Genomic DNA, 21,629 nt, shown 5'->3' with positions numbered 1-21,629 from the left:
CTTGCAGCTTGGCTGGGCCGGGCAGGTGCGGCCGTCTGGAGTCTGACGTTCTCCCTCTGGCCACGCAAAGGGCCTGGTTTGCCTCCAGAGACCCTCAGTCGGGCCCCCATCTCCCACCCACTCTGCTTCCAGGCTCCAGCAGGCCCCAGCCCGAGGTGCCTCGCCACGGCCCCCCGCCCCCGTCTTCCTCCTCCGTCGGGGCTCCACCCGTGCCCCAGAGTCGCCCTCTGCTTGCATCCTCGGAGCCCGCAGCCCTGCACGTGGGGCACGCGGTGCCGTAGACGTGGGAAGCACGTTCAGCACCGTTCCTGTGGTGCCCTGAGCGTTTGCTCCGGCGTCGGGAGCTCTGCTTCGAGCGCATACCATATGCTGGAGACTTAGTAACAAGCAAGACAGACGTGGCCCCTTCTCCACCAACACTAATGCCACCCTCCTTCCTCTGATCTCCTGCTGGGGCTCCCACTGGCTGAGCTCGGCCGGAGGCCAGAGGGTAGGCAAGCCGTTAGCGGTCTGTGGCGGTCAGCCTCCCGGAGAGCGAGCAGGGGGGACTCCGGGGACCGCGGAGGACACCCAGCATGACGCGCTAAGGGTGCTGGGGGCCCACGTGGGTCCTCACTCCGAGTTGCACCACCTGCGTGGACAGGCCCTTTGGGACATCTCTCGGCGCCTGCCGTTTGACGCCACGCCCACTAAGCGGTGTCCCACGTTGCTGCCCACGCCACCTGCCCATGAAAGACCTCAGTGAACCCTCACAGCAACCCCACGAGGTCAGGGCGGTGAATCCTCGCGGCATCCACATGAGGTAGGAATGACGGATAATTCGTAGCCAAGGACGCTGAAATTCGGAGAAGGAAAGCCGTCACCCCAGAGCGCCTCACACCTCATCGGCGACGGAGTCGGGCTTTGAACCCGGGTCTAGCCGACTTCTCGGACCACACGCGTGCCCCCTGCATCTGCCCGTACTAGACCTGGGTAAGAATTCGGGCACTTTTCCCTACCTGTTTCCCCCGTTTCTGTTCTCCTCTGCCAGCTTCAGCTCCACCCCCGCCCCCGCCGAGGCCTGCCTTTGGACAACTGAGCCTGCCGCCCGGCGGTCAGCCCCCAGGGCTCCCTGCCTCTGTCCCGTGGCCCTGTCTGAACCAGTGATGCAATAGCCGCTGCCAGCCTTGCAGTTGAAATATTCTGAAATGTACAGTAGACCAGGCCATCTGCTTCCTCCAGACATTGCCTTCTGCCTCTGTCGGGACCCAGAGCAAACGTGCAGGGACACCAAAGCAACAGTCACTTTATTTCTGGGCTCGGGATCTCTAACTGGCCTGATTGCTCAATGCGTGTTTCAGACATAGGAGCCGGGAGGAGGTCAGAACAAAGGGCTCCGCGGATGCTGCAGGAAGGGAAATGCTGAACGGAGAGATAACATCTTGGTCTGCTACATGCACTGTGATTTTTCCCCCAAAAGTTCTTCAGGCAAACAGCCGGAGTCTCTCCCTCTTGTGTTGCTCTGAGAGATTTTTATTTTCAAGATTGTCTATTCTTTCTACCACAGTCTGGTCCTTACAGTTTAATACAAAGGTGAAGGAGGGAAAAACTACATGTACCGGACGCTTGATGTACGTGTGTATCCCTTAAAGAGCCAGGAACCATAGGGCTCAGTCTCGGAAATGCCCCTCTTGATATAACATAGCTCTGCAACCAAATGTAGTTGCACAGTGGCTCAAGTGCCCTAGCGCCGTGGGTTGAGAACCGTGCGGTAGACCCACGCCCTGAGAGGTCTGTGAGGCCAATCACACGAGAGAAGGGCTACGTTCAGAAGGTACGCGACCCTGTCGTGCTCCCAAGTCGGAGTGAGAAAAGTCTACCTGCCTGGGATTCAAGGAATCAGGGCAGAAAAGAGCCAGGGCTTCCAGGGCAAGGGCAGAAGATTTTTTAAAAAATAAAATAAAAAAAAAAAGTGGATGAGCAGCAAAGGAGAAGATGCTTCTGGGCTCCAAATATGACTGCACGTTCCTTGACACCCCTGTCATCAGGAGGTGGGGCTCTGCCCATTCTCCTGAATTTGGACAGCCCTGTGACTGCTCTGACCAATAGAGGTGGCAGAAGTGATGCCACATGGTGTCTGAGGCTGGGTCATAAAAAGCCATTCAGCGTCCCCTGTGTCCACCGGGCTGCCATGCTGTGAGGAAGCCCAAGCTGCCCGGAGAGAGCACGTTCCAGGGGACAGTGGTGGCTGTACCCAGCCCTCCGGCCCTCTCCACGCCCACCCAAGACGTAGATGCAAAGCCTGCAGGTGATGCCACCCCAGGCACTCAAGCCCCCCCTCAGCTGTTCGAGGCTTCCCAGCTAAGACCCCAGACGCTATGGACACCATTGTACCCTGTCTTAATCCTGACCCACAAAATCTGTGAGCAAAATAAAATGTTCCTGATACCAACAAGTCTGAGGGTTGCTTGTTACACAGAAAGAGACGCGTGCAGCCATCGGCATCCGGGGCGGAGTCCGTCTAGGCTGACGGCAGCCCAACCAGAACGAGAAAGAAAACGCACACTTTGCTCTCGACGCCTAAGCTTTCTGTCTTGGATGAGGCACCACTGCCTAGACACACTGCGAGGCGTGACACCAGAGCACGTAAACGAAAGAAACACTGGATTCAACGACTTTCTTGCCTTGAGAGTGAACTTTTAAAATGCCAGTGAACAGTGCACGTGTCCGAGAGGAAGATACCGGCTGTGAGTGGGCTGAGACATTTGCCGCTTCTCTCCCACTTTTGGTAAAAGCAGCCAGACTTTCCACCGAGACACCACCTCCCTGACTCTCAACCCACTGAGCTGTTAAAATTACAGTCATTAGTTATAGATCATTCTTTAGCAAGAACTTCTAAATATTTCTGAGTAGTTGAGTTGCAAAAGTTTATATCACGGAGGGTCTGAATCACTCACACAAACAATTTCTTCCTGGTTCCCACAGTCGCTGCTTTGTGGAGGGAAACTGTCCCGGTAGCACACGGGGATGCCTGCCCAGCCTGTCCCTTTCAGGAGGCTTCTCCAGGCTTCAGGAGGTTTCCCGGGGCCCAGCAGAGCCTGTGGACGCTTATCCCAGGGTCCACCATCTTCTTAATCCATCTGAACATTACAGAGGAAAACAACAATTTGCATCCCGGGCGCGGGGTGTGGGTGGGATAAACTGGGAGACCGGGATTGACATATACACACTATCGATACTACGTATAAAATAGCCAGCTATTTTATCTACTATCTCCTCGGTGCCCCGTGGTGACCTAAACGGGAAGGACATCCGAAAAAGGGGATATATGTATGCGTATAGCTGATTCACTTTGCTGTACAGCAGAAACTAAGCCAACACTGTAAAGCAACTGCACCCCAATAAAAATTACTTGTAAAAAATTGTGCGTCACAGAGGGATTTTGCAAGCGAGTATATGCCAAGTGGCAGTCGCTCACATGGTGAGTGTTAAAATATCTTAATTGTGTTAGTGACTTTAAGGCACAAAGAGCGAAGGCTGCTTGTTCTGCACACCGTCTCATCAGCTCACTCCCACGAGCTGCCTTTCAAGATCCCAGAAGCTTAACTGTCCAGGGGGGTCAACATCTCAAAACCCAGAGTTCACATCTAGGACCTCAGCAATGTTTTCCAGACGCCCCGGTTTACACTGAAGCATCTCATCCTTGAATTCCCTCCTCCGCAAATGAAAGCCCTTGCGGCTCCCCGCCCGTCTCGCCGACGTTCCTGCAAGAACTTGAGTGGGAAGGATTTGTCAACTGTCTGCCTCTGGGTCTTGAACTCTGGGGAGAAGCAGACTTTATCAAGCACCCACATCTGGCCCCGAATCCACAGGACAGAAGAGGACTTGCTTGTAGACACAAGCCGAGCTGTGGCGTGCAGGGACGACGCGACCCGCCCCCGAGAGAGCCAGCCGTTGGCCTGCCCGCCGCCCTTCCCCGGCTGTTGGCCGGCCAGTCAGCCAGCTGAAGCAGTGCAGCACGAGCTGTCCCCCCAGCACACAAAGGGCCCGGCGGCAGCCACGCGTGGCCCTGTGCCTCGGTCTCCTCATCTGTAAGCTGCGAGTGAGAACCGTCCCGTCCCGCTGGGCTCGCCCGAGCCGGAGGGAGAAGGCCCGTGGCCTCGCAGACAGTGTTCCGGGCAGCTTGTCTCTGCCCTGCCACCCATCAGTCTGTCCTGGGTGGTTCAGTGGGCGCGTCCCACGAGGACACCTCCGTGACGGCTGGACTAGGCGCCCCGTGTCCCCGCGGGCGTGTGAGTGGAGGAAGGCACTCCGCCCCCCCCCCCCCCCCCCCCCCCCCCGTTCACGGAGGCTCGCCGACAGATCGTTTCCAGCAGCTTCCAGGATGGAAGCTTCCAGGATGGCTCGGGGCCGGCCTCCTCCCTTCTCCACACCCCGCATACTCTCCAGTCAGCCCACGGGAAGTCAAGCACGAGAGAGCCCTCAGGGTTCATAAAAACATGGTGTGCCCACACCCACTGTCTCCGAAAAGTTCTGTACGATCTGTAAGTCTCCAGACCTTTCTGCTACTGTTCTGAGGGTGAGTGAACAACAAACAAAAAAATCCTTAAAAATCACAGTGCAGGGACTTCCTGGCGGTCCAGTGGGTAAGACCCCACACTCCCAATGCAGGGGGCCTGGGTTCGATCCCTGGTCGGGGAACTAGATCCCACCTGCCGCAACTAAGACCCGGCGCAGCCACATAAAAAAAAAAAATCACAGTGCAATATTGTTTTGCAGTTCCCCCTTTAAAGACTCTAGAATCTGGTGAAAATGATAAAAGATTTGACAGTGACCTAAACAAAAAACAGAACACAGCAGCTTTTTAAAATCACTTTATTTTAATAAAGAGATCAATAAACTTTTTAAATGGATGCAAAAATAAATATTAAGCCGTCTGCTTTGACAGTCATCTGAGCAGAGACCAAAGCCTATTTTTACCTGACAGAACTTCAGAAAACAGGTCTCTTATCCTTAATAAATGTCATGCCGGCTTTGTCGGCCCAAGAGGAGGAGCCCCTCCTCCTGAAGTGCTCCTGTATTCTCACGTGAATCCCAGCACGCCTGAAGAACCTACGATGGAATCTCGCTCACACCACCCCTCCATCACCTTCGTACACGTGGCAACAGGAAGAATAAAACGGCGTTCTTTGACTTGGCAGATTTTTTTTTTTATTAGGGACTCTCACAAGGCCACCGGGTTGGCTGAGCTGGGGCAGTTGTGTCCTCAAACCCCGGCTTCTCTCACTTCTCAGAACAAGGCTCGACAGGTGAGGCCCCTCCTTGCCTTTTCCTCATGAGATGCCGAGTCCTGGATGGCGGCGACCCAGGCTGGGAGAAAGAAGAACGAATAGGAAATTCCCCCCGCCCCCCACCCTGGAGAGAGTGGATGGGTAGCAAATGGACCGTCACCGCTGCCCCCACCCCAAACCTGCCCCGTGTCTACACCGACCGTGGGATCGACTCGGCCAAACCCACGGACCCTGTGACACCCAGCAGTGGGGAGCCCACCCGTCCTCGGCCACGCCTTGCCTGTCCAATCCTGGCCTGCCCCTGGGTACACCCAGCTAGCAAACCACGTTTTTCTAGAAAAAATGTCCAAGTGCTTATTTATTTACTTATTTTTAAAATTATTATTGGAGTACAGTTGATTTGAAATGTGTCATTTTCAGGTGTACAGCACAGCGAATCAGTTGCGCACATATATGTATGTGTCCCTTCTTCTCCAGATCCTTTTCTCATACAGGTTATTACAGAATTTTGAGTGGAGTTCCCTGTGCCGCACAGTATAGGTGCGTGTTGGTATCTGTGTTACGTATAGTAGCGTGTGTATCTGTCCATCCCAAGCTCCTCATGTATCACGTCCCTCCGTGTTTCCCCTTTGGTGACCAGAAACTTGTGATGCCCAGGAGTCTGCGTCTGTTTTGTAAATAAGTTCATCTGTGTCGCTTGTTACTAGATTGCCCACATGAGTGACAGCACACGGTAAATAGCTGTCTTTTCCTAACTTCATTTCGTGTGAGACTCTCTGGTCGCATCCATGTTGCTGCAAATGGCATGATTTCATTCTTTTTTATGGCTGAGTAATATTCCATTGTATATATGTACCACACCTTCTTTACCCGTTCCTCTGTCGCTGGACACTTAGGTTGCTTCCATGTCTTGGCTATCGTAAATAGTGCTGCAGTGAACACTGGGGGGGGGGTGCATGTATCTTTTCGAATTATAGTTTTGTCTGGATGTATTCCCAGGAGTGGGATTGCTGGGTCATATGGTTAGTTTTTTAAGGAACCTCCATTCTGTTCTCCATAGCGGCTGCACCAATTTACATTCCCACCAACAGTGTGGGAGGGTTCCCTTTTCTCCACACCCTCTCCAGCATTTATTGCTTGTGGACTTCTTGCTGATGGCCGTTCTGACTGGTGTGAGGTGATACCTCATTGTAGTTTTGATTTGCATCTCTCTAATCATTAGTGATGTTGAGCAGCTTTTCATGTGCCTCTTGGCCATCTGTATGTCTTCTTTGGGGAAATGTCTTATTTAGATCTTCTGCCCATTTTTTTATTGGGATTTTGTTGTTTTTCTGATACCGAGCTGCATGAGCTGTTTGTATATTTTGGAGATTAATCCCTTGTCGGTCACTTTGTTTGCAAATATTTTCTCCCATTCTCTGGGTTGTCTTTTCACTTTGTTTATGGTTTCCTTTGCTGTGCAAAAGCTTTTAAGTTTAAAGGTCCCATTTGCTTATTTTTGTTTTTATTTTCATTACTCTAGGAGGTGAATCAAAAAAGATATTCTGTGATTTATAACAGAGAGTGTTATGTCTGTGTTTTCCTCTAAGAGTTTTAGACTATCCAGTCTTACATTTTAGGTCTTTAGAGTTTATTTTTGTGTATGGTGTTAGAGTGTTCTAATTTCATTGTCTTACATGCAGTTGTCCAGTTTCTGCAGCACCCTTTTTTTTTTTTTTTTGGTGATTGATTGATTGATTTGATTTTTTTATTTTTGTGTGTGTGTGTGTGGTACGCGGGCCTCTCACTGTTGTGGCCTCTCCCGTTGCGGAGCACAGGCTCCGGATGCGCAGGTGCAGCGGCCATGGCTTACGGGCCCAGCCGCTCCACGGCACGTGGGATCCTCCCGGGCTGGGGCACGAACCCGTGTCCCCTGCATCCGCAGGAAGGGTCTCAACCACCGCCGCCACCAGGGAAGCCCTGATTGATTGATTTTAACCACTTACTGAAGAGACTATTTTCTCCATTTTACATTCTTGCTGCCTTTGTCATGGATTAGTTGATCACAGGTGTGTGGGTTTAATCTATGGACTCTGTATCCTAGTCCATTGATCTGTATTTCTTTTTTGTGTGCCAGTACCATACTGATTCGGTTACTGTGGCTTTGTAGTATAGTATAGTCTGAAGTCAGGAAGCCAGATTCCTCCAGCTCAGTTTTTCTTAAGATTGCTTTGGCTGTTCGGGGTCTTTTGTGTTTCCATACAAATTTTAAAATTTTTTGTTCTAGTTCTGTGAAAAATGCCATTGGTATCAAGTGCTTTGTAATTACGAAAGTGATTTTAAGTGGTTGTAGAGATACATTATCCTGCACGTTGGAAGGTTAGTGTGATATTGGGAACCAGAAAGCCAAGCAAGCCATTGTTTTCAGGCTCCTATCTGGCTTTTGACTAGTATCATGATTGAGGGTAAACATGTGGATATGTTTTTGGGGGAGGAGATGCATGTTATTTGGTAGTAAATAGGGTGAGTTCTTCCAGGGCTAAAACTGGGGCTTCTCTGTTGGAATCCCACTATGTTGAAGAGTAGAATTTGGTGTGCAGTGGGGCCATTTAAAAATATTTTATGTGTATTTTACCACAATTTTAAATTTTAATTTTACTGAAGTATAGTTGATTTACAATGTTCTAATTTCCGCTGTACAGCACAGCAATTCAGTTATTCTTTTTCATATTTTTCTCCATTATGGTTTATCACAGGATTTTGAATGTAGCTCCCTGTGCTGTACAGTAGGACCTTGTTGTGTATCCATTCTCTATATAATAGTTAGCTCCCTGTGCTGTACAGTAGGACCTTGTTGTGTATCCATTCTCTATATAATAGTTTCCACCTGCTAATCCCAACCTCCCACTCCATCCCTCCCCCTTGGCAACCACGAGTCTGTTCTCTGTGAATCTGTTTCTTTTTCAGATACGTTCCTTTGTGCTGTATCTTAGATGCCAGATACAAGTGATCTCATATGGTAGTTGTCTTTCTCTGACTTCACTCAGTGTGATCATCTCTGGGTCCAGCCATGTTGCTGCAAATGGCATTGTTTCATTCTTTTTTTATGGCTGAGTAGTATATATGTACCACACCTTCTTTATCCATTCCTCTGTCCATGGACATTTAGGTCATTTCCAGGTGTTGGCCACTGTGAGTAGCGCTGCTATGAACATAGGGGTCCAGGTATCTTTTCGAATTATTGTTTTGACCGGATATATGCCCAGGAGTGGGAGTGCAGGATCATACGGTAATTCTATTTTTAGTTTTTTAAGGAACCTCCATACTGTTCTTCATAGTGGCTGCCCCAATTTACATTGCCCCCAATTGGCAGTGTAGGAGGGTTCCCTTTTCTCCACACTGAGTGGGGTCATCTTTGGACCACAAGGAGTACTGGGGCTAGGGGACCGGCGTAGTGGTGAGAAGCTGACATATCTCACCCAGTGTTCCCCAATCCACTCCAGCCGCCCTCCCACGTTCCACATCGCTGGTGCACAAACTGGGTGACTGAATTGGAGCCACGATCAAAAAGCTGGTGCCATCCACAATTATTTTTTGAACTTGTGGTTTATATCCTGCCCACTTTATAAAAAAAAAAAAAAAAAAAGATTCAAGGCAGTTTACGATAGGACAATTAACTTAAAAAGGGCAATTAAAAGTACAAATATTTTAAAAACAGGTCAAAACCATTGAGAACGAAGAAGAGAGAGGTATGTCAGATGATTTAATTACAGAAATGAAAAAATAAATTTAGCTCTAAGCTTCCTGGCAACAAAGGCCCAAAAGGAAAGTTTTCATTGTCTGAAGATGAAAACACACCAGTTCAGCTGGCAATGGAAATGCTCTCCTGGCATCAAATTCTAGGAAGACAGTGTGTTCTTCTAAAAACCCAAGAGTTTTGCTTTCACTTATTATTAAAGGAAGGCTGGTATCCAGGTGTCTTTAAATCTTATTAACATGCTTAAAAGAAGACACTTGACTGAATCAAGCATATGAAGTCATAACTCTATAGCTCTAACCAAAGTTAAAAACTAAATTGATATTCTACTCCAGATTTCTGTTCCGGAAACAGCTATCTGCTAACAAAACTGAATGCCAGGTCTTTGGAAATACCAAGTATCCCCAAATACTGAAAGAATCATAGCAACTAATGGTAATTAGGGGAAAATGCAGGAAATAAACGTTTCAATCACAACTTATAGTTACAGCCTCCAGCGCATGTGGTGCGAGTTTCGAAGCTTACATCTGAACGGTGGAAGTGGCGCACAGCTCAGTTTCCCTGTCAGGTCCTCGGAGGCGGCCCTTACTAAATGAAGAGCAGGGCAAACGCCTTCCACCCCGGGTCAGAAGGATCCACATCCTTAAATAATTACGACAGTAATTGTAATAATGGAATTCTAGATGTGGGCGGGGCGGGGTGCCCAAGAGAGACTTAAACTGTGATCTGTTGGTTTTCTCTGAAAAAAGGTCTCTGGTGTGAGGCGCAAACATCTGGAAACATGCGGAAGACCTGGTCTGGCGGGGGCTCCTCGGGAGCCTGCATCACGGAGCCGGCACTGCAGCTCTTCCCGGCCTCTTCCACCAGCTGTCGGACGTAGAGCTGCTCGATCTGGAGGGACAGGCAGCACAAGGTCAGAGGTGGCGGTGGGGAGGGAGGTGGGCCTCTCTGATTACCCCGGTCCAGAGCCATCCGTCAGCGCCTCCAGGCCTCCAGTGAATGCGCGAGCAAGCGGTCTTCTGCAAAGACGCCTACGTACACTCTCCCCGCAGTGCGCCAGTCTGGCGAGCCAGGGTCCGGAATTCCACCAGTTAGAGTTCGTCTCTTTGACTAGAGCTAAACAAGGGCTGGCAAAGCCCCAATCTGTCAACTCAGACCTTAAGACAACTGAACAGGGGGACTCTCTCTGAAAAGGAGGTTTTGAGTTTCAAAAAACGAACTGGACAGAAGCAGTGGAAACGACGTGGACCGTGAGAGTCCTGGAACGTGAGGAGACAGTTCCGGGATGAAAAGAAAGAGTCTCCTTCCCCCCCCTGAAGCGCTCGTCCAGGCCTGCACACGGGTGGAGCCCCCCCCGGGCCCTGCTGCCTGGTCCCCAGCCAGACGTGCGGGCTGCAAGGTCTGGACGCGAGCCCTGAAGCCGCCGGTTCTCACCTGCACGAGAATGAGCTTGGAGCGCAAGGGGGTCATATCTGGAAACTCCTCTCCGAAGCACAGCACCACCCTGCTGTCGGGAAGCCGGCTCTGGCTGTTGTAGAACTGCTGCAGCTCTGGAGGGACAGCAGCGCAGGAGAAGGTGTCATGCGAATCCTGGCCTCGCGATCCCCTCGGCCACGTGGACTCAGGGCTTTCGCACCCGAGCTCGTCCCCCTTCGCGGGGGGCCCTTCTCCAGAAAGCCCCCGGGAGGCCTCTGGGGACCAGAGGGACTGATTTCACACGTCCCGACCTTCCAGGAGGAACTCCCGGGCGTGGGATCCCAGCCACACGCCTCCCAGGATGACGGCAGCCTCGGGCAGAGCTCCCGTGCGGGCAGGCCCAAGGTCACTGTCTCAGGACGTGGACACGGCTGCCCGGGGACCTTGCCAAGATGCAGATTCTGACCCCACAGGCCCGAGCTGGGGCCTGAGAGACTGTCTGTAACCAGCTCCCAGGGCTGGGGGACAACCCCCAACAACGCGGCAAGGCGCTAAGTACCTTAATCCTCTGACGGCCGTGCAAGGAAAGAACCGCATAGGCGCCCCCCTCTGCGGGCACCCCTTCTGGACGCCGGGAGTCAGGCAGGGAGGGGGCTCGGGGAGAACGGGCAGGGCAGGGTTCAGACGCAGGGCGGCCCCGCTGCCCCCTGGCTGGGGCCTCTCCTCCGCGGGCCACCCCCGGACGCACAGGCAGGAGGGAGTCGGGACTGACCTCGGAGGAACTGGCTGGTGTCGAAGACCTTGACCACCTCGTCGCGCTCCAGCTTGTTGGGGCCGCCCCTGCCCGCCGCGGCGTTGCCGCTGTAGAACACGCGGCCCTGGCACAGCCGCTTGACCAGCACGCCCTGCCGGCTGCTGTGCAGGAGGACGCCGCGCTCCAGGTGCCCGAACAGCTTCCGCGTCACCTGCCGCTGCCGCTCGCTGGGGATGGCGTCGGCCGGCGGGAAACGCACCAGCTCCAGGCCCTCGGGCCCACACAGCTTGGCGCCGGGCAGGCCGGGCGGGCCCAGGGACAGGCGGCAGCCGTCGGGGCACGTGGTGGTGGCCTGGCCCACCAGCTTGCCCCCGTAGTAGAAGCTGATGACCATCTGGGAGAAGGCTGTGGGGAGACGGGGACAGGTCAGGGGCCCCGGTCCCTTCCGTGCCAACATGGCCGGAGCCTGCCTTTCTCCCAAGGGGGGCGCGGCTTAACCCTGGGGCTCTTTGGCATTCTGGGGAAGTTCACACACCCCTTCTAGAAATACACAGAATCACTAAGGAAGCCAGTGTGTCTGGTTTCCACTGGCTTTGCTTTGGCCTCTGAGTGCCTACTTACAGCAAGTGGCACTGGTTCCACCTTTACAGGCAATGATAGATGGTGCCCATTTAAATTAAACTTAATTTTTTTTTTTTTTTTTTTTGCGGTACGCAGGCCTCTCACTGTCGTGGCCTCTCCCATTGCGGAGGGCAGGCTCCGGATGCGCAGGCTCAGCGGCCACGGCTCACGGGCCCAGCCGCTCCGCGGCACGTGGGATCTTCCCGGACCGGGGCACGAACCCGCGTCCCCTGCATCGGCAGGCGGATTCTCCACCACTGCGCCACCAGGGAAGCCCTAAACTTAATTTTTTTAAAGTGAAACTTAGAGAAAAGTCAGACATTAAGAATAGTCCAGGCGGTACCCAGATACGAAAACCAACTGCGAAGGTGGGGCCCCCGTGACTACTGTTTGGGAACCTCTAAACTAAGGTGGGAGTGAAGAAAGCAGGGAGTCCAGGGACACCCCCAGAGGGACCCGCATCTTAATACCTTAAGCTACAAGAGGTACACGCACTCACTACCAGTGAGCGCCGTCCAAGGGCCCCAGACCCGCTGAGGGCCGCCTCCGAAGCCACACAAGCTGTGAGTGGCCCAACTCCGTGGTGCCCCCGAGCGCTGCGCAGCGCCGCCCCTGCCCCACTGCCAGGGGCGGCCCTGCGAGCAGCCACCTGCCCGGCCTGGGTGTACGCGGCCGTGCACTCCCGATTCCTCGGAAAAGACTCCCTGGCTCCGCACCCCAGGCTCCGTTTTCTCCCACGGTGGAGTTCAAGGGTGTTCCCGAATCATGTGGGGTTGGGGGTCGGGGCTTCAGGTGGTCCAGTCCAACTCGTTTACTTGATATTTGGGGAAACTGAGGCCCGGGGGGGCTCAGCAGCCCCCGCATCCCAGCCCCCACCCCGCCCCCCGCCCACCACCCTCCCCCCGCGCCGTGTCTGCACCCCCGGACGCTCCGCTCCCTGCGCTCCAGAGCAATTCTGACCTTTGTCCCAAATGAATGAAATGCTCCAGACTGACTCTGTCAGCGCTCTGCCCCTTTGCCCTGTCTTCGCCCAGGCCTTATCTCGTGCCAGCGCCTCTCGGCCGTGAGAACGGCTGCTGCACAGGTGCTCCAGACAGGCCCGGGAGGGCTGTGCAAGTGGCCCCTGCCGAGGGGCGGCGCGGGCTGGCAGGCCTGAGCGAGGACACGCAGCCACTCCAGCCGAGCGGTGGAGGCCCCGAGGAGAGGCGCCTCGGCCCGGCCGCCAGGGAGCGCAGGCCAGCCTTCCTGCGGATCTAGGAGCCCCAGGGCAACCCCGTCCTGCGCCTGGTTTAGCCACTCGCCCACCGAGGACGGCCCTGCTGGGGGACAGTCTGACCACGGTGGCGGCTCAGCACAGACGCCAGGGGCATGGACTCTGGACCCTGGCCACCTGGCGTGTGGCCCCAGCCAGGGGGCCCCGGGCAGCGGTTCCACCGCTCCGAGCCTCGGTCTCCCCATCAGCAAAGTGGAGGCGACGGCTCCCCACCCCCGCCCGCCGGGCAGCCGTGAGGACTGTGTGAGCTCGCATCTGTGTCCGGCACATGTAAGCGCCGTGTAAGCGATGGTTAAATAAACTGGGACGGCAGGACAGAAGACGAGCTGACAGCCCTGAAGTTACGTCCCAGCCCTGCTCTCACAGCCGTCAGGTCCGGTGCTCAGCCCAGTGGCCGGGACCCTTTAGCACAGTGAGACCTCAAAGCGACCCCTTGAGACGGAGCTATTCACAGTCACACCATTTTCCAGGTAAGGAAGCTGGGGCACAGACACGTGAAGGCGCTCGCCCTGACGACGCGACTGCTCATTTGGGGGCCCGGACCCAGCCCTCCCCAGCAGGCCAGCTCCATGCCTGCCACGCCTGCCACTCTGACTGTTCCAGACGATGCCCTTGACCCTAGTCACTTCAACGACACAGTCAAGAGCACACGCTGGCGACCTGAGGCGTGTGTGGATCCGCCAGCACGGTGGGGGGCTGTCAACACGTTGTCTGTTGCCAGCGTTTTACATGAGATGTTTCACATAAAAATCCACACCTCTGGTTTCTCTACGGTAAACGGGGAAAGCAAGGCTGGCTGGCTCTGCGAGTCCACAGGGCAGCACGGTGGGCACGGGCCTCCACTTTGCCACACTCCCTACCGCTCCCTGGTGTCCTTCACCCGTCCGCCTCACTCACTGCCTCCTTCCTTGACAGCTCATTCACCTAGCGGTGGGTGTGTGAACAGAACAGAGGGACCGAAGTGCACGACGTCTACAAGGACTTTCTCGGCACGAGACAGTGGCTGAGTCTCCTCACACGCTGGGCGCTGAGAAGCTCTGGAACAACCCGGGAAACTTCCTCCCTAAGCTGTCTTCGCTCACCCAGATGCCGCAGCCCCGTGCCCGTCTACTCTTCTGCCCCAGCAAGCGTCAGTCAGCAGACTCCCTGGACCACGGCCCCGTGACCCACGCGTAACACGGTCTCAACGACAGGCTCGCACCAGACGCCTGGATTCGAGCCCTGCGCCCCTCTTCCCGGCTGCGGGACCTCGGGCCAGCGATTTAACCTCTAAGCCCGTTTCCTCTTCTGTGAAGCCGGAGTTCTAACAGCCCCCAGCTCGCAGGGCTGCCGTGCAATGGATAAGAGCGCTGAGAACAGGGCGGTTGTTTTCTTTATAATCTTCCGGCCTGGGTGAGACCTGGCTCAGCACCCCCCCACCCTCCCCGCCGAATACACCCGTCCCCCGAGGGCCTTGGTCGAGACACTGCTCCCTGAGCCCCGTTTCCTCCGCTACACCCGGAGGCCTGCAGCCCCGCAGCCCTGCCGTCCTGGGGTCCACCTCGAGGAGTCAAGCTGCTCGCTTCTCACACAACTGGGCGGCTACTGGGGAAGACACCGCCTTCCTCTGCCCTGAAGATGCCACCCACAAGCCTGAACGTAAATCCAGGATGCCCAGCCAAACGAGACAAGCGTGTGGCACAGGCCACCTCTGCCCGCAAGGGACAGGGGCACGGACGGAGCGGCCCCGCTTGGCGGCCCACAAGCCACGTGACCCAGGGTTTCTGAGCCCGCACGGTGGGAACAGTAACGGCACTGACCCAGAGGGGGCGCCGGAGCGAGACGGGGCCGTGAAAGTCTCGGCACGGACCCCGGCACCCAACCAGCACCGTCCTCGCCGTTATCGGGATCCCTATCGCTACAGGCTTGCGTGTGGGAGAGGGTGCGTCAGTAAAGGACGCTGACCCGCTACGTCCCTACCAGAAAGCTGTAATAATACCCCGTTAAAACCTCACAGCACCCGGTGAGGGGGCTGGCGCCGCTGTTCCTACTTTATAGGTGAGGAGCCTGAAGTTCCGAATGTTCACTGACTCCAGCTGGGGCCGCACAGAGCTGGGCCCTGCGCGTGTCTGTGCGTGTCTGTGCCCCACCCTCTTTCTCCTGCACGACGACACCCGTAAGGAACTCTTTGGATCTGGCTGTTGGTCCAACCCAAGAAGAGGCTCAAGAAGACCGCTACTTGCTCCCAAGCCAAACAGGGAGGAGGCGCGATCAGGCTCCCAGCTTCCGACACCGGATCGCGCTTGTCCACAGCCCCCGTGCCCTCCCCCCCCCACGGCCCCTCAGAGCTTTGTGGTCAAGGAGCTCGCCTGGCCCGCCCCCAGCCCGCCCCGAGCCCTCCGTACCTGCGTGGTGCGCGTCGTAGGTGCCGTACCCGGGCCCCAGCGCCAGGCCTGCTGGAGAGACAAAAGCAGCTTCAGACCCAGCCAGACCCCCAGCCGTGCACGGGGACCCGGTCTCCTTAGGAGCCGCACGTGCGTGCTCCCGAGGCCCCGCCGCAGGCTGGCGCCGCGTTCGGGGTGTTCCCTCCCGGCACAGCGACCCTTGCTTCACAAAGCCAGACCTCGAGCCGACCGGCAGGCAGGGGGCGGAGCCTTCCCCGTGCTGCCGCATCTCTGACCGTGTGCCGGCCTGACACCGTGGGGCCACTCTTCTTCCCACCCCAGGGTCTGCTCCTGAAATACCCCTGGACGGGGGCCCCTCGCCCAGGCCTCGCTCCGGAGGGGAGCCCGGAGCCCAGCGAGCGTCCCGGCCGCAGCGCAGGGATGTGGGGCCACATCGTCCCCGAGAAGCCTGGCCAGCTCTGAGCCCGCTAGGCCAGCTGTCCCCGCCTGGTCTCCCACGGGGGCCAGTGGGGCCGAGAGGCGAGGGAGGAGGCAAAGCTGCTCGTGCCCACGGACGGAGGGCCGTTTCAAGGAGTGGGGGCGGGGGCGTCAGAAGCTAAGACAGGGGCGAAGGCCTCACTTAGTCCTCACGACCCCGGGGGGCAGGTCCTGGTGTCTCCATTTTATAGTCAAGTAAACTGAGGCTCGAATAAGATATGCAACTTCCTGGCACGGGATGCGAATCCAGGGCTCCGAGCTGTCCCCATCTCAGATGCCCTCGGCTGTCCTTGGCTCTCAGGGGTCCTCATGTCACAAGACTGTCCTAACGGACCTACGGGCCCCGCCCCATCTTCCCTCTGGTCTCCTGCCCACCCCCACCATCCACCCTTCCCAGGGGCACAGCGGAGCGCGCCACCGCCTACGGGAAGGACGCTGCGCCTCCAGGGGACCGTGGCAAGTGGGGTGCAAAGGCGTGGCCGGGCTGTGCCCTCGGGCCCGGAAGCCACACCAGCTCCCTTGGCTCAGTCACCTTCAGGAAAACAGGGATCACGGTAGCCTCCCCGCCCACCAGCCCCAAGCAGAAAGGAGTGAAGGCCGGGCGGGGGCCCCCGCCCTCACCTGCGCTGGGCTGCTGCATCCACCAGTCGGGGAGGAGCTGACTCCTGCAGGCCTCGGGCGGGGAGGGGCTCCTTTTGACCATCCCCATGTAATCGTCCACGGGAGGCTGGAGCAGGGGCGAGAGAGGAGAGCGGTGGTGTCACTGGGCCTCCAGACTTACTAAAACCCCGTTGTCATCTCTGTCGCACGAGACGAAGCGAGGTCGCACTTTGCATCTTGGAAGATCCAAGACAATAAATCCACCAGGCTGAGCGTTCAAACCATGAGAGCCAGTCACTAGCCTCTGCGGGGACCCTCACGTGTTTACTGGTGTTTTACATGGAACTGCCTATTGCAAAACCGAACGGCCAGGTCACCCAGCTGCCCCAACGCCCTGGGGAAGCACACAGTGACCTTAGACACAGTCTCCCGCGCTCCAGCCAGTCTCACTCCACGCGCCACGTCTAGACTTTCCATCTCTGACCCATTCCTTAGAGGCGGCTGGCAAATCCAATTAGAAAACGTTTTGAAACCTGCTCTTGCCGTGATCCTCACGTGCCAACGCAAGTATCTCACTCTCTTAGCTGAGTTGGCTCGAAAGCCTTGTATGGAAAACGGGACATCACTGGAAAGAAATGAAGCCAGGAATTCGCTGGGTCTGCTGCCAGAGCCCACCCAGAGACTTAACAGCTGCCATCTGCGGGAAAGCCAGGCAGCCCAGAGGAGGCTGCGTTTTGTTATCTGCATTCTCTCCCTCAAAGCCCTCCAAACGATTCTATTATTGCCATGTGAGTGCTGAGAAGAATCTGTAGAGCACCCACACCCCCTTTTGCAAGGCCGAGCGGAGTAATTTTAGCTAGGCAATGTCGGCCTTGCAACATATGCACAAAAACATAGCTATGAAGCTAAAGGTAGCTAAAACTAGTATTCAAAGACCCACGTGCTTTGCCTAAGGAGACCCCATTAAGCCTTCACTTATAGCCTATGAACCATGCGCTTGTGTACAACTCTAATAAGCCTGGTTATATGGCTTCCCAACCCATCAAGGACTGAGAGCTGCGTGTCAGTAAACGGGCAGCCCAGCAGAGCGAGAGGTGTGTGCTAATCCGTATCATGACGACAACCCCAAGCAGCAAAGAACGTTTACTTTTGCACCGCAGCCTAAAAAGGCAAAGGAATATACGGTGCCATTCAGACTGCTTCAAGTGTGTCAAGTTTAGAGCCTGAGGGAACCTCACTGATGCAGAGCGGGCAGCTCGGCCCCAGCCCTCGGGATGAAGGACGGGCTGTAAGTTGCAGGGGGCTGACCAGCGGGCCGAGGCCGGCCTCGCGAGGACGGCAGGTCCTCACGCCCCATCCCTGAGCGAGCGCGAGCCCGAGGCCCCGGATGCCGCCTCGGCAGAGCATTCGGGACGGTGCTGCTCTCCGCTGCTCTCCACCGAACACGCGCAGCTTCCGTCGGGGCGGGACCTCTGGGAACGCGGCCCCCACTCACCTCCTTGATCAGCTCGTCGATCTCAGAGCGACCGCACTCCATCTCTGTGGCTTCACTAATGCAGCCGGGAGCCACCACGCCTAATTTGCCTACGGAAAACCGGACAAGCGCGTGACACCCGGCACTGAGGCACCACAACCATCATCAAGGCCACAGTCGGCGGCTTCTGCTTAAGGCTAGGCTGAAGGAAACAGAAGCCAATATGTGTCTCCAGTGTTTGGGGAAAGGCCTAGAAATCTTTTTCCCATGCTGCTTCAGTCATCTGGTCACAGCAGGCACAAGAGAAGTTGGCTGCTGCTGCATCCAGCACTCAGAGGACCAAGGCAGCGCTTTGGTCTCTTCCTTCTGTTTGCTGAGATCGCAGATGAACTCACGTCTCATCTACTCTACGCCTGACAGAGGTTAGAGTCACAAGCTAGGGCATCTGAAGACACGCAAAGATTTCCCGGCAAAATGTGTTTGCAGGTTGGAGTCTTTTTTTTGAAGTCAGTGGGCAGGAAGTCTCATTTTGGCCTTTCCCAATAGACGTGTGTGCATCTGTGCATATGCACGCGGCGCACCGTGAAGGCCCACGGATGCCCAGGCTGGAACCCGCCTGCAGCAGGAACCGTCTAGAGGCACACGAGCGTTCCCACGACAAGCACTCTGGACCCGGCCTGTTTCTCCCCCACCTCTCAGGCCTCTTCCCCAGCCAGAAACTCACCCCATTACCATTTATCCAATGTGAGGTGTATCATAACCAACAAACACTCGTTTGCTGGAATTCATCAGTCCCAATCATCTGTAGAACTGACCCACTGTTTCATCCGGACTGAATATTGATTCAATTTTGATTTGAAAAAATCACTCAGAAGCTGCTGAGGGGGGAAGCAGGGGGCAGGTGGGGCACCCCCAGAGTAGCCAGCAAACCACGGAGGTACAGAGGAGTGCGCCCCCCCCCAGACGTTATGCAAATGCGAAGCTTCCCTGCCCCCTGAGAACCGCTGCTTCTGTAACATCCACCCCTGCAGGTGATGCTGGCTGCGCTCCGAGCTATAAACAAGGCAGGGCTGCCTGCCCGTTCAAGCCTGGCTGACCCTGTGGGAGGGAGGATTAAGAGAAACTTCTCTATTCCTTCAAGTCACAGTTTATTATACTTTGTGATGATGAAAAATTTATCCCAAACTGGAAGTAAGATGGCAAGAGAGCACCACAGAGTATTAGCTAAGAGGTGTCCCCCGAAGGGCCATCTGATTCTCCGTGGGGAAGGTCAGTTTGTCTGGCTTCCTATGATCGTCCCTTAGCGTTCAGACTCAGTAGAGTCAGGTGTTAATTCACAGACAACTGAGCTACACACGATCACTAGAGAAGATCACCCCCAACTACGGCTGTGTGGCCCGGGCAGGACTCCCACCGGCTCGGCTCAGCCTTCTGCCTTTTCACCGACCGTGCGCACCTGCGTCGCATGTTCTCTGAAGCCGTCTTCGATGACGGCCCACTGGTGCCCTTGTTAACGAGTTAAACAGCTCTCTGACCCAGGCTCACCATTTACCTCTGAGAGTCACGATTTTAAATTTTTTAAAAATTACGTATCAACATTTTCAACCTCCCTGCAGTGGGAAGAGCCCCCTCAGAAACTCAGAATTCCTGCCCAGCCCTAGGCGGTTTTCAAGGGTTCTGTTTTCTTCCCAGCATTACTGGACAACTAACTAAGCGGCTACGGAGGAAACGATGCTGTGCCAAGATTCTAACTGCTACATCAAATGGCTAAGAAAGTCAACGTGTTGAAAGAATGTTTTGAACTTGGGGTGGTAATTAGGTTTCACGTCCTGGGCCAGCTCTAATCTGTAGCAGCTGCAGAGCACAGCACTTTGAAAACGCCTGAGGCCAGATCTGAGCTCAACACATCCTGATCGATTAGTGATGTCTGACCAGAGCAGAGCCTGGACAGCAGGACGCTGGGACCTGAGGCAGGTTTTTGCTATTCTGCTTTAATCTCCTCACAATTGCTTTCCTGGGATTTTACAGCGGGAGGAGACTTCGGGAATTATCACAGCTGGGGGTCCCCAAACAAGTCAGGATTTAGTATCTAGAAGCATATCCGACCTCCAGCAGTGAAGCCAATGGTGCGCCATCTGCAAGTTCATTCAAGAACTCTGTCCTCAACCCCTATCAGCCATCCCTTCTTTGTCCACCTTATTTTCTCCTAGCCTGCTCTGCGAGCTGCTAGAAAACAAAAGGAATCCCTCATCGGCACTGTTTGGGGAGCCTTGCTCCCGTCCAAGCCCGTTGCTGAGCCCCAGGGAGGCCCCAGCACTCACTCCTGGTCCAACAGTCGGCGAGCAGCAGTGCCAGCTGCCACCCCGTCTCCCGCCCCTTCCTCCCGTCCGCTGCCTCTCAACTGGAAGCTGCCACAGTCGGCAGATGGTGGGTGAGGTCAGCGGAAGGAGACCTCAACCTCTGCTGACATGAAGGAGAGAACTATTTGTTTAGCTGGACCCCGTGGGCGGCGACTCGAACCCCAGACCCAGGCGGCCTCCTCTGGGCCAAGTGTCCATAAAGAAAGGATACTTACATTTTTGCTCCTCCTCGGGGACGATTCGGTAAACTTTATACGGTTCAGAAATGTCCAGCTGGGACCGGTCTGTCACTTCCTCAAAATCCGGGCTCTTGTTCAAAGCACATCGTAACCTCGTCTTCCATGTGGCTGGCTCGGCCTTGTCCCCTTCCTTGAACTTCCCCTTAAAAACGGCCCAGGCCTGAAGAAGAGAAAACACATCAAGTACCCAGCTGGCCCCGGGACCACGCACACCCAGGGCCACGGGCAGGACCTGCTCTGCTCGCCCTCCTGAAGGTCCTCAGTCAAAGGTTTCAGGGCTCAGAGGCCCCAATCAGACCACTTCCTCTGACAGAAGTGAAAAGACCCAGGTTCGGGGTGGGGTGGGGGTGGGGGGTTCCGGAACTCGAACCCAGGCCCAAGGACACACACACACATATATCTTGGATCTGTCCCCTGGCAAATCCTCCCCTGGACCAGAAGGCCAGGAGGAGCCTGAGGTCAAGAAGCACAAAGAGGAAGTTGCACATGGTTTCACTAGAATGTTCAAAACAAAGAACAATTTGTTGCTTTTCAAATCAACCTCTAGCTAAAATTTAGCATGAAAAGGGAACATGTGCAAAAAAGTCTGAATGTGGTCATCCACTGCCCTGCTACTTTTAACAGAAATTTTGTTTTGCATGTTGGCGTTTATTCTAACCTCCCCCACCCCCTTCTCCCCTACCTACCGCTCTCCCCAGGGCGCTGTTTAACATGCAGAGAAATGTTTTTTTTTTTACAGCTCTATTTTCTGACCTCTCCAAACCTTAGTATCTGAACTAGGACCAGAAATTCAAAGCTGGAAACTTTAAGTCAAAATGTAAAATGGGGCAGTATTTTAAAAAAAATAAAAACATGTGGATGGGCAGTTTTTAGATTTTAAAATTGGAATACAGACACACCAGTCAGGAGGTCACTACTGTCAGGTGAAAATAACGTTTGGTGTCAAGCAAAATCAGACATGTCTTCCAGCCTAAAATAATAGGAGATCTGGAGGGAATTCTCCAACCTCACCGGGGAAAATGAAA

At 55.1% G+C, this 21,629-nt stretch overlaps 1 protein-coding gene across 7 annotated transcripts in view; it reads right to left on the bottom strand.

Annotated features, from left to right (window-relative positions):
- Positions 1 to 4,845: 4,845 nt before the first annotated feature.
- Positions 4,846 to 21,629, bottom strand: part of IRF8 (interferon regulatory factor 8) — a 74,942-nt gene continuing 58,158 nt past the window's right edge. For 3 of the 7 annotated variants that reach the window (XM_067020301.1, XM_067020297.1, XM_067020300.1), the window contains exons 3-9: positions 20,581 to 20,764; positions 18,027 to 18,115; positions 16,553 to 16,658; positions 15,455 to 15,505; positions 11,195 to 11,581; positions 10,441 to 10,556; positions 8,994 to 9,897 (exon numbers count right to left, since the gene is read on the bottom strand). In XM_067020301.1, the coding sequence (XP_066876402.1) occupies positions 9,721 to 9,897; positions 10,441 to 10,556; positions 11,195 to 11,581; positions 15,455 to 15,505; positions 16,553 to 16,658; positions 18,027 to 18,115; positions 20,581 to 20,764 (1,110 nt within the window). In that variant the 3' untranslated portion in view covers positions 8,994 to 9,720. Of the gene's footprint in view, positions 5,350 to 8,993; positions 9,898 to 10,440; positions 10,557 to 11,194; positions 11,582 to 15,454; positions 15,506 to 16,552; positions 16,659 to 18,026; positions 18,116 to 20,580; positions 20,765 to 21,629 lie in introns of those variants that run through there. The other 4 variants (XM_067020298.1, XM_067020302.1, XM_067020304.1 and 1 more) reach the window with 3 other exon arrangements.

The sequence above is a fragment of the Kogia breviceps genome, chromosome 18 (assembly GCF_026419965.1).
Source record: "Kogia breviceps isolate mKogBre1 chromosome 18, mKogBre1 haplotype 1, whole genome shotgun sequence".
In the NCBI taxonomy this organism is placed as follows: domain Eukaryota; kingdom Metazoa; phylum Chordata; class Mammalia; order Artiodactyla; family Physeteridae; genus Kogia; species Kogia breviceps.
The sequence above is the reverse complement of the archived record's forward strand: the minus strand, read 5'-3'. Positions and strand labels throughout refer to the sequence as shown.